At 42.9% G+C, this 14,851-nt stretch overlaps 1 protein-coding gene across 1 annotated transcript in view; it reads left to right on the top strand.

Annotated features, from left to right (window-relative positions):
• Nucleotides 1–2,224: 2,224 nt before the first annotated feature.
• The window catches only part of slc24a3 (solute carrier family 24 member 3), a 50,137-nt gene continuing 37,510 nt past the window's right edge, over nucleotides 2,225–14,851 (top strand). Inside the window, exons 1-2 of the mRNA XM_029507895.1 lie at nucleotides 2,225–2,659; nucleotides 6,929–7,057. Of these exons, the coding sequence (XP_029363755.1) occupies nucleotides 2,464–2,659; nucleotides 6,929–7,057 (325 nt within the window). The 5' untranslated portion in view covers nucleotides 2,225–2,463. The remainder of the gene's footprint in view (nucleotides 2,660–6,928; nucleotides 7,058–14,851) is intronic.

Here is a 14,851-nt window from a genome sequence, read left to right as displayed (position 1 = left end):
TTGGGCTAAAACTGCATTTCTCCTCTGCAGTGACTAAATCGTGATCCCAATACTCGACAGGTTTAACAAAAAGCGGAGGGAGTAGTCTGTGCAGCCTTGGATTATTGATGCTCTGTATCTAACCAATCCAAGAGGACTGCAATTGATCAAATCTGTAATGGGGTGAGAACAGGCAGTGTTGAGTGGGGTAGATGTTTAAGGCTTGTCTGTCTATGCAGACATCACTGCATTTCAAACCATCATGGCGTTTTTTTGGATACCATGCTGCAGGGCAGGGCAGCAGGAGTAAGCACAGCGATGGTCGGACATGGGAAACTGGGTTACATTCCAGGAATTCTCCTACATCAGAGGCCATACTGTTTCTGGTTGTCCTCTCTACAACTTATCTTACATCTTGTGTGTGTGTGAGTCTTTTGCCAGGCCCACTGGCTATGGAAAAACAATTTAACTGGATTTAATTTGTTGCCCCTCCACCCCTTCCCTCCTTCATTTTTTTCCCCTTTTGTGTCCTTTGGAGAGGTTGCAAATTCATCTTGTTTTGTAACCTTATGCCCAGACTGAGCTCGCTCTGCGGGTTTCACAGGCCAGGTTGCATGGCAGCATTAGGCCACCAGTTATATGCGAACTGGTGCTTGAGTCTGCGTTCTATATATATATATATGAAGGTAGATAGTTTTCATATGTTCATTTAATGTGCCAAAAATTTTACTTGGGCATAAATGTAACTATATTCAAAATGTGACTGGCACCTCCCTGTCTCATCTTTCACTTTCCTTCTCTGTATTCTTTATCTTCTGCTTGATCTGCCAAGGTTACATACTCTAAAGGGTTAAACAAGCACAGTGAAACCAGTTGCCTAGAGCCCTGACCACTTTTTCCATTCTTGCTGGAAAGTTTCCAGTTCTATTTATATGAAACCTCAGGCTTAACAATCAAGAAACCCACTTGGCCAAGATAAAGTATTTCCCATTATCCCTTAGTTTGGTTTCACTGAAGTCATTTCATATAAAACAAAAGAAATGGAAGGCAACATCTCTGTTTTGTTAACACACATCGACAGGTACAAATCAAATCAATCCAAATCACCTATTGTCATGTTGTAATAAAAGAATGTACTTCATTTTACTTAAAGTGTCTGAGGCCTGATGAATGGTTTGCTTCAGTGAATGGTCTAGTTTTGTTTCTCGAAAGTGAGAGGAATTCACTTTTGGCTGAGATAACTGACATATTTTGACTCATACTATGGCTGTTATTATTTGCAGGAGTCATTCTTTGCCGAAAAGACACCGCTGTAGTGTTTGTTGGCTGTCACGTTGTTTATCTGTGTTTCATTGGATGAATGTCATTAGTTGTAACATCAGCACTGCTAATGTTGTTAGGAAACCAAAACCAATGTCCAAACAAAATCTTGCGATTCAATTATTTTCCAACATGTGCAAGACGGCGTGCTATCACTTAAAGGAACTCCCAGAAGAGGGCAGTGCAAAGCACACCCTCACAAACAGCTTCCAAACATCATCATCATCATCTCCCCTTTCACTACCATTTCACTTCACTTCAACACATTGTGTCTTATTGAGCTACTACGCCAAATCTATTGTATTGGTGAAAGTATTGTAAATAATTTATTTATATTTATATTTATTTTCCTTTTTTTTTTTCAAAGTTTTTGCTGCAAAAATATATGTAAAATCTGAACATACTTGTTATCAACGTTTTCTAACGCTGTAAAACTGAAAGGGTTCCCATTTTAAATAATCTTCCCCAAGGCAGGAGTCAGTGTACTTTTTTTTAAATACAATGGGGAAACACAACATTGAAGTTGCACTCTTCTCTTTTTTTTTTTTATGTGGGATTGTTTTAGCTTCTTTCAGGTGAGAATCATTTTCATGCCGGATCTGTGACTGTCAGTCTCAACAACAGCAGCAACGATAAACATACAAGAAACACACAAGTCACCTTAAGCGCTTCACAGAGGTAGGCGTGTTTATTTTTACACTGGATCATTGATGATATTCTTCTGCTGTGAGATTTTTGACCTGGGTCTCGATGGTGTTTTGCGTGCCCACGCACCCCCCCCCCCCCCCCCCCCCCCCCCCTCTCTCTCTCTCTCTCAGTCCCTCAGTGTCTCTCTGCCTTAACGCTCAGCAGACGGACTCATCCGTCCTCTGCGTTTCTACTTCCTAAAGCGCTGCACCATGACATGAGGGGGCAGCTGCAGCTCCAGCTCAGCCCGAAGCTCGCTGTGTTTGCCAAAAAACCTCCTCAGCATCCAAACGGGACCAATTTCCAACTTTCTTTCTTTTTTTTTTTTTTAATTTAAATAAATCCCCCCTGCTTCCTTGAAACCCCTCCCCGGTACTTTTCATCCGTTCCCAGGAAACAAGTCAGTGCCCTAGAAACCGGGTTGCTTTTTCCCCTCGTTTGTTTGTTTTTTACACCCCCTCCTCTTCGGGGATCAGCATGGATGTGGCGGCCTTAGAGGGGATGTCTCTGCCGGGTATCCGACTCCGGAATCGGACGACGCAAGTGATGCCGAGCCAGAAGAAGGTCAAAGCGAGACGGAAAAGGCGAAAGGAGTTGGTTTTGATCCAGATATGCTTGTTTGGCGGCTTGCTGCTGGTCGTGAAGGGGTTTTCCTACTTAGCGGAAAATTCAGGTGAGGACTGAGCCGAGCTGCATTCCCCGGCAGGCAGCTTGTTCACAGCCTGTGGCCCCCAACATGCAAACACGTTTCTCTGTTTTTGTCTCAAAACGTCAAACTGAACCGGAGGGACGTTATCATTTCCGCTTACAGCCATCCTCTTTAGGATCCTTATGTGCGGCACGACATCATCCCCACTTTATGATCGCACGGCGGGATCAACGCAGAATGTCACACGCCGTCTTTTGTCATTTGCGTGTGCTTTTTGAAAAAGTTTGTCTACGCTGCGTTAATGTTCCTCCACAACTCGTCAGCTTTTCTGAGCTCATCCTCCCAAACATGGCCATCTGCTCCAAGTGTGTGTGTGTGTGTGTGTGTGTTTCAAATCGTTTGCAGGAGAAGATTGAAACCAAGGTTTTGTTTGTTTGTTTGTTTTTATTTTTATGGTTGCAGGAGATTACATATAAATAAGGAGTGATGTCCCTGACTTCCCCCTCAGTTTAACCTGACAGAAAACTGGGGTAAACATCAAGGTGTCCGCTGTCACAGACATACACAGTAGGTCATGAGAGGAGTTGATCTGGGAATCGTTCTGGGCTGAGGGATGCAGATGCTCATGCATGTTCAGGTGTTTTAGCTGCAGAGCTGAGAAATCAGGGCAATGAGTCCTGGGGCACTGGCCTATACCTCCCCAACTCGCTGCAAACAGTTACGCAGTACTCCTCTCCCTCTCTCTGACTTCATTTTGAAGCTTTGTTGCATGTTAAAAGAATGCCAAAGCGTCACAATTCAGATGAAACCTTGAATAAGAGCCACTTGATGTCTACATTTTCCTCTTGCTCCCTCTGTACCTATCACTGCCTGTGTCCCCAACACTTCCCTTGATTACTGAGTCAGCATCAGCTGAAGTGAGAGGTGTTTTTCACTTTCCATGGACAGGAGGCTCGCATGAATATTCATACCCTCATGATTTGTGCATCATCAGTGCGACTCTTTTTTTTTTTTTTTTGGGCTCTCTTTACTCCCCACTGGGTATCCTGGTTGTGTGGAAATACAACAGCGCTGCTACCAGCACGTGTTCAAAATCTAAAAGCATACAAGAGACAACAATGGGACGTGTAGTGCATTTCCCTTGTTCCAACTTTGTTCTTGTTAACGCTTTATTGGCTTGTCTGAGTATCAGTTGAAGTAGATTATTTATGATCTACTTAATAAAGTTCTGTTAAATTGAGCATGATGTTGTGGAGCTTTAAGCAGAGCACTCAACACCTCCTCACAGTGGCACATTAATCATTCCCACATTCATCTTCTGTGTGCAAGATAGCCAAACATAGAAGGAGAGGAAGGAGCGGCCCAGTGCTGGCACGCAATCCTCATACTGTAGCTGCTGTATGTGGTGTAATGAAGATGGGTCCAGGTGAAAAGTTCAGCCTTCCCCTGAGGAATATTGAATAACCAGGCTTTTTAATTCTATTTGAATCCGTCTCTCAGGCCAGACTTGTGGTTGGCAGAGTGCAAAGGGCAGAGTGCTCCTGCTGAGCTCTCTGAAGTATCAAATGAATTCATTGGTGTAGCCGCTGTCTTGAAGAATGTGCAGATGTAGCCGCAGTGGGAGCCTCACTTTGAGTTGGTGCACCCCCCCCTTACATCACCACCTCCATCACCACCCCCAAGAGGATTTTGTTTTGGAAAATCATGAAATTCCCCCTTCAATGTATGAATTGGGGGTGGGGGGGAAAGAAGGGGAGGTACCAAACTGACACATCTGTGGCGCACTCCTCCAGCTGTTCACTACCCTACCATTACATGAAGAATCAAACTTTAATGTGTCGGAGAACACAATCCTGGTCATTAAAAATAAAACAAACTGCCTGACATGCACTTTGCTACCTGCAACATCTGAGGGACATAAACTTGTAACTTATACATGAAAACCAAAAAAAGCCAAGACACTGCTATCATACAAAGTAATGTCATTTTGCGTTTACGCTATTTTATTGAATTTCTTTGCTTCGTACTTGTTTGATGTGGAACGAGATTATATGACGTTGCGCTGGACAGGTCACCAGTCCATCACAAAGAGACAGACAGAGATGAACAAACACTCACACTCACACCAATTAACCCAAACATGATGGCACTTTGACCTTTGGATTCTGGGAGGAAACCCACGTAGGTATGGAGAGAACATGCAAACCCCGCACAGAAAGGCCCCGGGCCTAGGAACCAAATCCACAACCTTATTGTGGGGCGAGTGGTTAGCATTGTCTGAGAAGTGGGATAGAGTCGGCAACAAACATGTAATTAACAAACTGAGGATCCTGCAATAGACTGTTTCTAAAAATGTATGTGTAGCCAGTGTGGAAGAGCTTTAAAGCTATGTTCTATCTAATGACCGTCAGAGGGCAACTCTGCTGATTCTAAAAAGTCTGATTGTATTGATGTCTATGGGAAACGAGTCCTACTTCTTGCTTCATTTATGACCTCATTAATTGTTTTCCTAATGAGTTCATCGTCTCAATTACAGTGTCACCAGCGTTCTTGGATACAACATGATGTTCATTTTTTTTTAATTATGGTCCCATTTAGAGGAAAGTGTAAGAAAAGACAATGGTAAAGCAGGGCATACCTACTATAAGAGCAGGTACAGAGCAGGTCAAATCCACACCCGCCCAGCGCCATCTTCTCCTTCAAATATGACCTCTTCTGGTCAAAAACAAATTGGTGAAAGTCAAATTACAAATTCCAACATTTGTGAACTGCAATCCACAAACCAATGGGTGATGTCAGAGTGGGTTACCACCAAATCATAACAATAGCACAATAATTCATGGGCCAAGATTTTTGAGTAAAATCACTCTTGGATGTGTGGAGAAGCTGGGGGAGTATTGTAACTGCTGAAAAGAACATACAAAAAAGGAAATATTGAGGGGCTAAAACAACATAACCAGGCCATAACCAGGTGTTAGGAGTTGGCATCATTAATCCCTGCCCCCCCCTGAAACAAAGGACAGAAAATATGAGATTGACGGGAAAGAGCGAAGGTCAGGCACAATGCACCCGTCCATAGAGGGATCCTCACAACATACAACAGTTCACACTTTAGCAACTGGATCTTGGGAGTAAATTACGACAATGAAAAAGAGGAAAACGGACAGGTACCAATGAGAATTTGTGACACAAATGAAGGAAGCACAACATATATTCTACTCAACCACAGTGACCCAGTTATGTCCCAAATGTTGTGTGTAGGGTTTTGTTTTGTTTTTTTTTGCATCTATATACATCAAAATGGTGTTTTGCAAATTTTTAGAAAAGACATAACACAAGTCACAAGTGTGGTCTGTTTCATCACATTCAATTAAATTTTGTTTAATTGATTTTTTTAATTCCCTGATTCATTTCATGCCCAAAGGTAAGTCCAGCAGTTGCCACAAGAGCCAGGCTGCTCAACCAAAACCACTCTGGTCTGCCCAAACTAAATCATCCTCACAGTGGTTGCCAGCCATCACTCCTGTTCAAATATTCAGAACATTTGCTCTTTGGTGCATTTATCTAACAATCCCCATGATACAGCATCAACAAAACGAAAGATTGAGGCCAAACCAACAACAAATGGGTCACACATAGGAGGAAAGGACAGAACAGTGTATGAGTGAACGAACATTTTCCTACCATTGCCACAGATAAAAACACTGCTTCATAAATTTAGAGATTAAAAAAAAAAAAAAAATCAAACAGGGTATCTCTCAATGCAAGGCCAAAATCAAACAATGTAATGCTGCTACAACCCATATATGCAATTTAAACAAACGGACAGCGTCATAAAATTGTAGCAAGAAGCTGCTTCTATAAACATCCAGTGCAAACCTCTGACTCACATTGTAAAATCAACATTACATGCTGCCTTCTTTTTCCTGTCTTTGGCCGCCTCGTTAGCATCTTCCTCATCTTTTCCTCTTTTTAATCAAAGACGTGCTACCAGAAAGCTGGTGGAAAGTTTTACATTTCCCCATCACTGACCCAATTGGCATACAATGAACATGCAAGTTTGTTAGCACAACCTTCTGAATAAATGACTTCTTTGATCATACGTTAACTGAACTTAATATTTTCATTCATTTCAAAAGTTTTGCCATGCACACACATGGATAGGTTTGGTGTTGGTACCGAAACTTGTGCATCATCACACTTTTATACGTAAGATTTTGTCGATTGAATTGAATTGTTTAGGAATCACGTTGAAGGCATTTTTCTTTTCTTTTTTTTTCTGTGACAAACTAGGTTTTGACATCTCCAGCCACAGCAACGAGGACAGGGAGAGATGGGGAGGAAGGAGGCTACTGCAGGAAATGGACAATGGCAGCCTGGAGGAAACAGAGAGTGAAGGCTCTAAGAACTGCACTGCTCCAGGTAAGGCGCAGACAAGATGAAAGAAAGAGGACACCCATGTGTTCTGCCCCCTCCCTCCTGTGCGAACAGAGATGGATATGGGGGAAAAAAAAGAGTTAGTGGGAAACAAATGATCGCCCCCCATGTTCTGTTTTTCTACCCTTCTGTTGTCTCTTGCTTAATATGGGGTAACCCAGATTGTGAGGTCAGATGATTTCCCATGAGCGTTGGCTGCAGCAGGCGGTGACATTTTGCCTGCTTCAGCGGTTTTCACACTTGGTCACATTTTTTTTTTTTTAAGGATCCTGCAGGTTTCATTCTCACTCCCATCACAAACCTTTCCATCTGTGTCTTGCACCAACTTTCTTTTCATCTCTCCTATTCCAGCTTTTCTGCGTTTACGTCACATTTTTCCCATGGTGACCGCATCTCAGAAAAAATAAAACACCCCTGTTTCCATGGCAACTTTTTTGTCTTATCATCAACCAGCGGCTATTGTTTGACGCTAGTCAAAGATGGTGTGCGAAGATAATTTGTTTGTAAAGTTAAATCAGCTTTAAATCTACCACATGAAGGCAACTTTTCAAAAAATGTTTTTATGAGATTTAAAGCTATGATTTGTAGTGAAAGGGATCCTGTTTCTCATTGGACTATTCCTCATCAGCCATGCTCTGTTGCTATTTTTAGACATAGATGGAAGAAAATATAATGTTCAGTCCAGTTGTAGCTGATGTGCACAAGGTAGGATAGAAGGACATAACTCATTCAGATCCCACTGACATCTGTTTTTTACCTGGAGAGGACAGTACTGGCCTCCTCTCCAAGGTAGGGCCTGTTCTCTCATGAGCTCATTAAGTAAAATACCCATCATCAATCTCCTTTCTCACCGTCCCAAGGTCGTTGCTGTCATCTATAAAAGGAGGTGAGGTCAAAGTTCAACCTCTCTCTTCTGGCTTATTATACAGTGGCTGCTTTTTCCTTCGCTTGTGCTAAATATAAAGCGTGTACCCTTGTGGCTTCAGCCCCTTCTACCCAGCAGAGGACTGGAAGGTTTTTGCTAAATAACCTTGATTTTCTCAAAGTCTCAATCCACTCTGATAAGTTCTGCATAAAACCATTTTTGGGAAATTATTTAGTAATGCCTTATCTGGCCTTCAAGAGGAGATATTCCAATTTTAGTCTAGTCTTTTAAAAAGGTGGTGTATGTGTGCAGGGAAGGATATAGATGGTTGGGTGTGCCGGGATAAAGCACCTGACATAAGATTTCACTTATTTGTCCTCAAGTACATTGGAATTCTTCTTCTACCAAAGTTTCTCAAGTTGCCTTTGTTACGATAAAGAACAAAGGTTGTGGGTGGAGGAGAAAAGCACACATTAAAAAGCACAAAATAATGATAATAAATAGTCATAATAATAAACGGAGGAAAATAAACTGCAGTGATAATTTATGCATACATTATTACTGCATACTCCTGGGGGGTGGGGGGTGGGCTGGCGGTGCCCTTCGACAGCTATCCGATGTTGGTTTGCAGTAGCTGCCATGGCGGCTGTCGTGCCCCTGTTGCTGTGCTGTACTGGGGGGTGGGGCCTAGTTGGGAGACCTCTGTATTCGCTGCGCCGCCTGTTGGTCTCCTCGGCCGGCACACCTGTGGCCTCCGGCTGGGGACTGGGCTCTCACTTGCTTGCCTTCTAAATTGCACTTACGTCACACTTTCCGCTACGTTACTTCTCACAGCCACAGGACGGCAGATGGTTTGGTCGGGTACCTGGGCTCTTCCATGTCTGGCTGGGCTTTGTCTCTTGGCGCTGTGTGATGATGAGTCCGTGGCAGCTCCGTGGGGGCCTCTGTCGGTCCGACGCTGGCTGGTGTGAGATGGCTTCCTCTCTTCCTTGTGGAGGGTTAAGGGTTCCTCCCGGTGCTTGGAAGGTTTCCAAGTCTGGTTGGCAGGTTGGCAGTCTCCTTTGTCCGTGTGCGTCGGGTAAGCAGGTCCGGCACCATGGCCCCCTGCCCCTGCCGTGGTGGCCATGGCGGTGGCATGCCTGTGGGGTTATGCTGGGACTCCCGGGTGGGTCTCTTCGGTTGGTGGCGTGCCTCCAGCTCGTCAGTTGGTGGCAGATGTTGACAGCGGGGTGGTGGATGGGGGACTGGGGGGCTGGGGCACTCCTGTCCTGCTCCAGCTTGTGCTTGAATGGGTGGTGGTCTGGTGGTGCTTGCCGTCGCCCTCCTGGAATACTGGCGGTGTGCCACGCGGCTGCGGTGGTTCTCTGGACTTGGTACCACATGTGCTCCTGCACACAGGGTGATGGGCATTGGGAGCCGGGGCCCCTGACCCAACTCTGTGCCCTGGTGATGGTCTCACAGATTAAGGGAATGCCCACATGCATGTGTGGCTTCACTTGCCAGCTCGTGTTGGGTCACATCATGAAGAATTGATGAATCCTGCCTAAAATGTGCTGAGCTGCTCTTTCATTCCATCACAAAATAATGAAATATTGCAGTGATAATGTGAAACTGCAGTGGTCATGTGTGAACTATCTTATATTGATACAAGACGATAATTTCTGTTCTGGTTTTGTTAGTTTTTTCTCTCTTCTTTTTGTTGCTCAGATTTTACCCAATAAAGCCTTTGGGAATTCCACTACATACATGGAAAAGTGTCATAAGGCATTTTTGCAATCTTTGGACATCTGTGAGAATCTATGTTTCTGCTGCATTTACCTTTATCCTTTGGTGTATTTGGAGCCCTGCTGATATGCCCGTGTGAAAAATCACTAAATGTGCACATGCTTTGCCAATGAAATGAATTGAGGATTTTGCAGTATTGTTCAGTATCAGTGTTCAGTACTACTACCACAATTCCAGAGCTTAGAAATAAACTTTGGATGCTAAACAATACAAGAATAAGTAAAGCTACAGCCATGGTAGTAACTCTGTGAAACTCTTCACATGCACATTGGTGCTTTCAGCTAAAGGCTAACATCAGAATGCTAATGTGCTTCTTTTTTAAAATGTGTATAGTGTTTGCTAAGTCAGTATCACAGTTGAAAGTGTTGAAAGTGTTAAGTAACTCAAGTGTGCTAATATCTCCTAAACCCTGGCATGAGTTTTGCATTTTGGTCCCATTTCTTATAGTGAACGAATTAAAATGTTTATCTGATTGTGGCCACATATATATACATATATATATATATATATATATATATATATATATATAAAAGCCCAAGAGAAGTCATGAAAAGTCAGGGGTCCACCAAGTCAGTCAGAATCTGTTCCTGAGAGCCAAAAATGCCTTGTTCATCCGAAGGTTGATGAGATATTTCAGTGTTGACCAAACGACTGGTTAACAATGCCATTTGTATTGCACGTATGCACGTGTGGCTTAAAGTAAGATCCAAGTTGTATTGTATGTGAGTTTAAGATGGATTATCTTTTTTTCAAATGGTCAAAGTTACAAGTGCGACAATGCAGGAGCTTGACGATGAATTGGTGCACAACAGAGTTATGTGCGTGTGTATTTCTCCACCACAGGTAGAACACAAAGCTGCCTGATAAGGAAGCATCCCAACATGAGCTCTGTGTTCCAGGAGGAGGTAGCACAGCAGAGGCAGGCGCTGATTATTTTCTGAAATTAGAGGCTTGCTGATGAAGTGCTCGAAAGATGAGAGAAAGAAGGAGAGATGGAACAGGTGAACCAACCACCATCACATCTCTCACCCTGATTTTAATTTTGAGAACCCCACTGCTTCTGTTGATTTCAGACACTTGTTTAATCGCCTGCCTTTTTTCCAACCCTGTCATTTTTCAGTCAAGAGAAAACAGAACATGAACGGACTGGTAATGATAGTTGAGCATAGTTACAGCTTAGAAACTTAGTTGCTTGCTCCGTCTCTGCTCTCTTGAGGTTTACAATTGACTGAAAATGTCAAAGAGAATTTCTTAGCCTTAAAAGAGGTGGCGTTTTTTTTTTTTTTTTTTTTTTTGTGCATGTGTTCTCCTCAGTGTGTGTAGTTGGTGAATTCAAGCAGCCTTTCTTTTTTTTTGACTGTCCTGTTCGAAAATCCGAGGTATTCATTTTCAGAACTTAGCTGTCCAAATGTAGTGTGCAAAGCCACATTTTGCACTGAAAATAATAAAAATCCATTTTATGTGCGCAGTGGGATTGTCAGCCATACTGTCGCCGATGAACACTCAGCGACATACACACACAAACACGCACGTCTCTATCCTTGCCTGTTATGCAAATGCACACATCACCACATTCCCGATGCATCGTTTCTTTTAGTCTTTCTCAAACACAGGTAGTCAATGCAACCCCCCTCTGGGCAGCTCTGTGTACAGCAGCATTGGCTGTGTAATTCGACAGTGGTCTGGGTACTCCATACACGTGACTGCTCTCTCCAGGGGTCTTTCCCCAGAGGCTGTCCTCCTCCGTTATTAAAGATCTTCTCTCTCAGCTCAGCTCCGACTCAACACTCCATTTTGGGAAAGGAGGCTGCTATGACTTAATCAGGGCTTCCCTGTGAGAAATGTGGTGCGTGAGCACGCATGCGTGTCGCTGTTGAAGCTAAACCATTGGAAGGAAGCCTTGTTAGGGAATCGTATTGATTAATGCGAGGGTGCTAACCCTGGTTTCTGCAGTGTGTAGGAGTGTGTACGCGGGTTTTTTCACCGTGTGTGTACTTGTGTTGATGTCTGTTCATGCTTCTCTCACCTCACATGGATAGACTCCTTGATCATCTCCTTGTGCTCAAGGCATTTAGGTGAGGATCACAGTAACACAGCTGATGGATTAATCACATCAGGAAAAATGAATTCTCGTAATACCTCAATAAGTAATCAAATGCAAAATTGACCCAGGAAGCACTCAGTTATTTCCTTTGAGAAAGGAATTCTGCCATGTTACAATTTTTTAGCTTTTAGCTTTCCATCCATCCATATATCTATGCTACGCAAATACATTTTATATCAACAATGGCTAAAAATACAAATCTTTCTCTCTCCGCATCGACTTTTCATTCAGTAACCAGGATGAAAAGTGCTGTACAAATAGAGATTGATTCAGTTATTGATTGATGGGGCTGCTTCTGCATTTTGAAAAGACAATAATGACAAACAGCGACTGCTTTAACAATTACAGTTCTTCCATAACTGCCTAACATGCAGATTGACAAAGTGATCTTGTGTTACTGCAGGAGCGCTCAGGGGAGTAGGACCGATCTATCACGGCAATTAGCTCAGCAAGTCAGGATGAAGGGAAACTCACTCTCTCTTGCGCACCTCTGCAAAAAGAAAATGTATTCAACATTTTTTTCTTTTTTATCCATTTTGTTGAAGTCCTAACTTTTTTACTTCTTGCTCACTGATTGTGATGTTCCATCTCTGTCTCTGTTGTTACCCTCGCATGAAGTAAATGCTGCATCTAAATGATGGAGCTCAGGTTGTTTGCCAACAGAAAAAGTGGCTGTAGACGTTGTGGATGTTCAGGCTGTTTCCCCAAGTGGCATGAGCATCTACTATCCCAGGAGTTTGAGAGCGCTGACCGTGCCCCCCACACTGCATGCTGAACGTCCAGTTAAACTACTTATTGGTTTGCACGCCGTGTCGTGGTTCTTACCAATTAGGCGTTTAATGCTGTCATTAAATAGTAGAAAACAAGACAAAAGAGTGATGGGGAGCAAAATTCGACATAGTGTGCTACAGTTACACAATCCGTGGCTTAAAACCCTACGCCATTGGCACGCCTTTTTATTTTCTCACTTTCCCACCTCCTTTCTTTCCATTGTTTCATTCATTTCTATTTCTTAATTTATTTGCCATTGGAAAGAATGACATTTCTACAACACTGAGTTTAAGAGCCCACTGTGATGAAAACTTTCCCTCCACACCTCAAATGAGAGGAAATCAGTGTGCTCAGTATGAAATTCATATTTAAAAGACAGACATGTGACAATGTGTGAGAGAGAGAGAGAGAGAGAGAGAGAGAGAGAGAGAGAGAGGAGACAAAATGAGGCAATTACTTCTTTTTGCATGTCAAAGCCAACCAGCAGGCATGTCGCACAATAACTCAAAAAGGTTAAAGTGCAGGGAGTGCGTGATAAGGTGTTTGATGTGCTTCATGGATAAGAATATTTCACTCTGCCTGATTGCCTTATCTGAGGATAAACTCGTCACACAAATAAGCAGAGCAACTGGGAGGCTTTGATGATAATTGCCAGATCTAGAGTTCCCAAATGATAGACCAGGCAGTTTGATATTCACCTAGGGACTGGCATGTAAGCAGCTTAACTGAATTGTTTTCATAATCAGAGTGATAGAAGTTGCATAATTTAATTACATGTAAACCTATCCCATAATTTGACTCAGTATCTTGATACAAGGATAGTGACAATTATCAAAGACTGTCTGTCTTTATTTTTGTACATCATTATTGTTTCCCACCCAAAAAAAAAAAACTCCTTTCTTTTATACATATAAATGTACAAATCTCTGAGGGTCCATGTTACACAGTAATAAAGGAGACCTATATTATATGCAAAGGTTCGTACCTAAGAGGCAATAATGATAGAACTGGGTATGTAACCGTACAAACCCGGTCCGTGGGCTACGTGTGTCAAAGTGCCCCTCCCCCTCACTTTCCTCTTCCATCATGTTGATAGAAGAGGATTTTGCTTTCATGAGGGATGAGTTCATTCTTGTTGGATGCTTTTGTGATGTGTGACAGGGAGACGTGTCCACCTGCTCCCTGGAGAATGTTCTTCACTTCCTCTGCAGTCATGTAGGAATTTTTAATGAATTACCGGTCATCTGCAAGAGTTGCTCTGCAATTTATATTTTTCATTTTCATACACATTTACATTCGCTCATCCGTTAGACACTTTTTTTTTTTCCGAAAGTGACATCATGAGGAGGTGCTTTAAGATATAAAGTCATAAAGAAAATTAGGACACCCACTTGTGTGGGTTTTTTTTTTTTTTTTCGACCCAATATTTGAACATGGGTAGCCTAATGTGAGCTGGCTCCAGCAGCCCCTGTGACTCGGAAATGGATAGGTTAACAAAAGAATTTTCTGTAAAATGCAATTCTAAAAAAATGCTGGCGAGGGATAAATTAGGACACCCGCACCTTTATTCCACTTAAAAGGCCCAAATTACACAGAGGTGTGTCATATCGAGTACACGGGATTAAATCATCATTACTCAGCATTTTGAAGGAGGCTGACTCTATTTAAACCTCCAACATTTAGTTTGGTGTGCTCCTGACTGTTGAAGTGAGGATGAACACCATGATGGGACTTAAAGAGCTGACTGAGGCCTCCAGAAAGACGGTTGTGACACTTTATGAATCCGGTAGAGCATTTAAAAAGATCTTTTGGAAAGGAGTCTCCAACTGGAGGACATTCAAGTCAAGTGCCAACATGCCCCAGTATGGCCTTCCAAGCAAGTTCACCCTGAGAGCAGACTGCAACAACCCTAAAATGCTATCAGGAGACCTACAGGGTGCTCTTGCTGCTGTTGGTGTGAATGTGCATGCCTCAGAAATCCGGAAGAGACTGCACAAGTTTAACTTGCGTGGAATGCGTGTGTGCAAGGAGGAAAACATGCCTCTCTCAATGAAAGCTGTCTCTCAAACCAGGCTGAAGTTTTCTGGAGAGAATGCAGACAAAGAACAGGACTTCTGGAATAATGTTTGGACAGATGAGCCTGGAACCGAATTATTTGTACAGCAGAAGAGAGGACATGTTTAACATACAACAAATACAGCATGGAGGTGAAAGGGTCAGCTTTGATTCAGCAGGACCTGGCCAGCTCACCATC

This window comes from Echeneis naucrates, chromosome 1 (genome assembly GCF_900963305.1).
Source record: "Echeneis naucrates chromosome 1, fEcheNa1.1, whole genome shotgun sequence".
In the NCBI taxonomy this organism is placed as follows: Eukaryota; Metazoa; Chordata; class Actinopteri; order Carangiformes; family Echeneidae; genus Echeneis; species Echeneis naucrates.
This window is presented reverse-complemented; position numbering and strand designations above follow the sequence as displayed.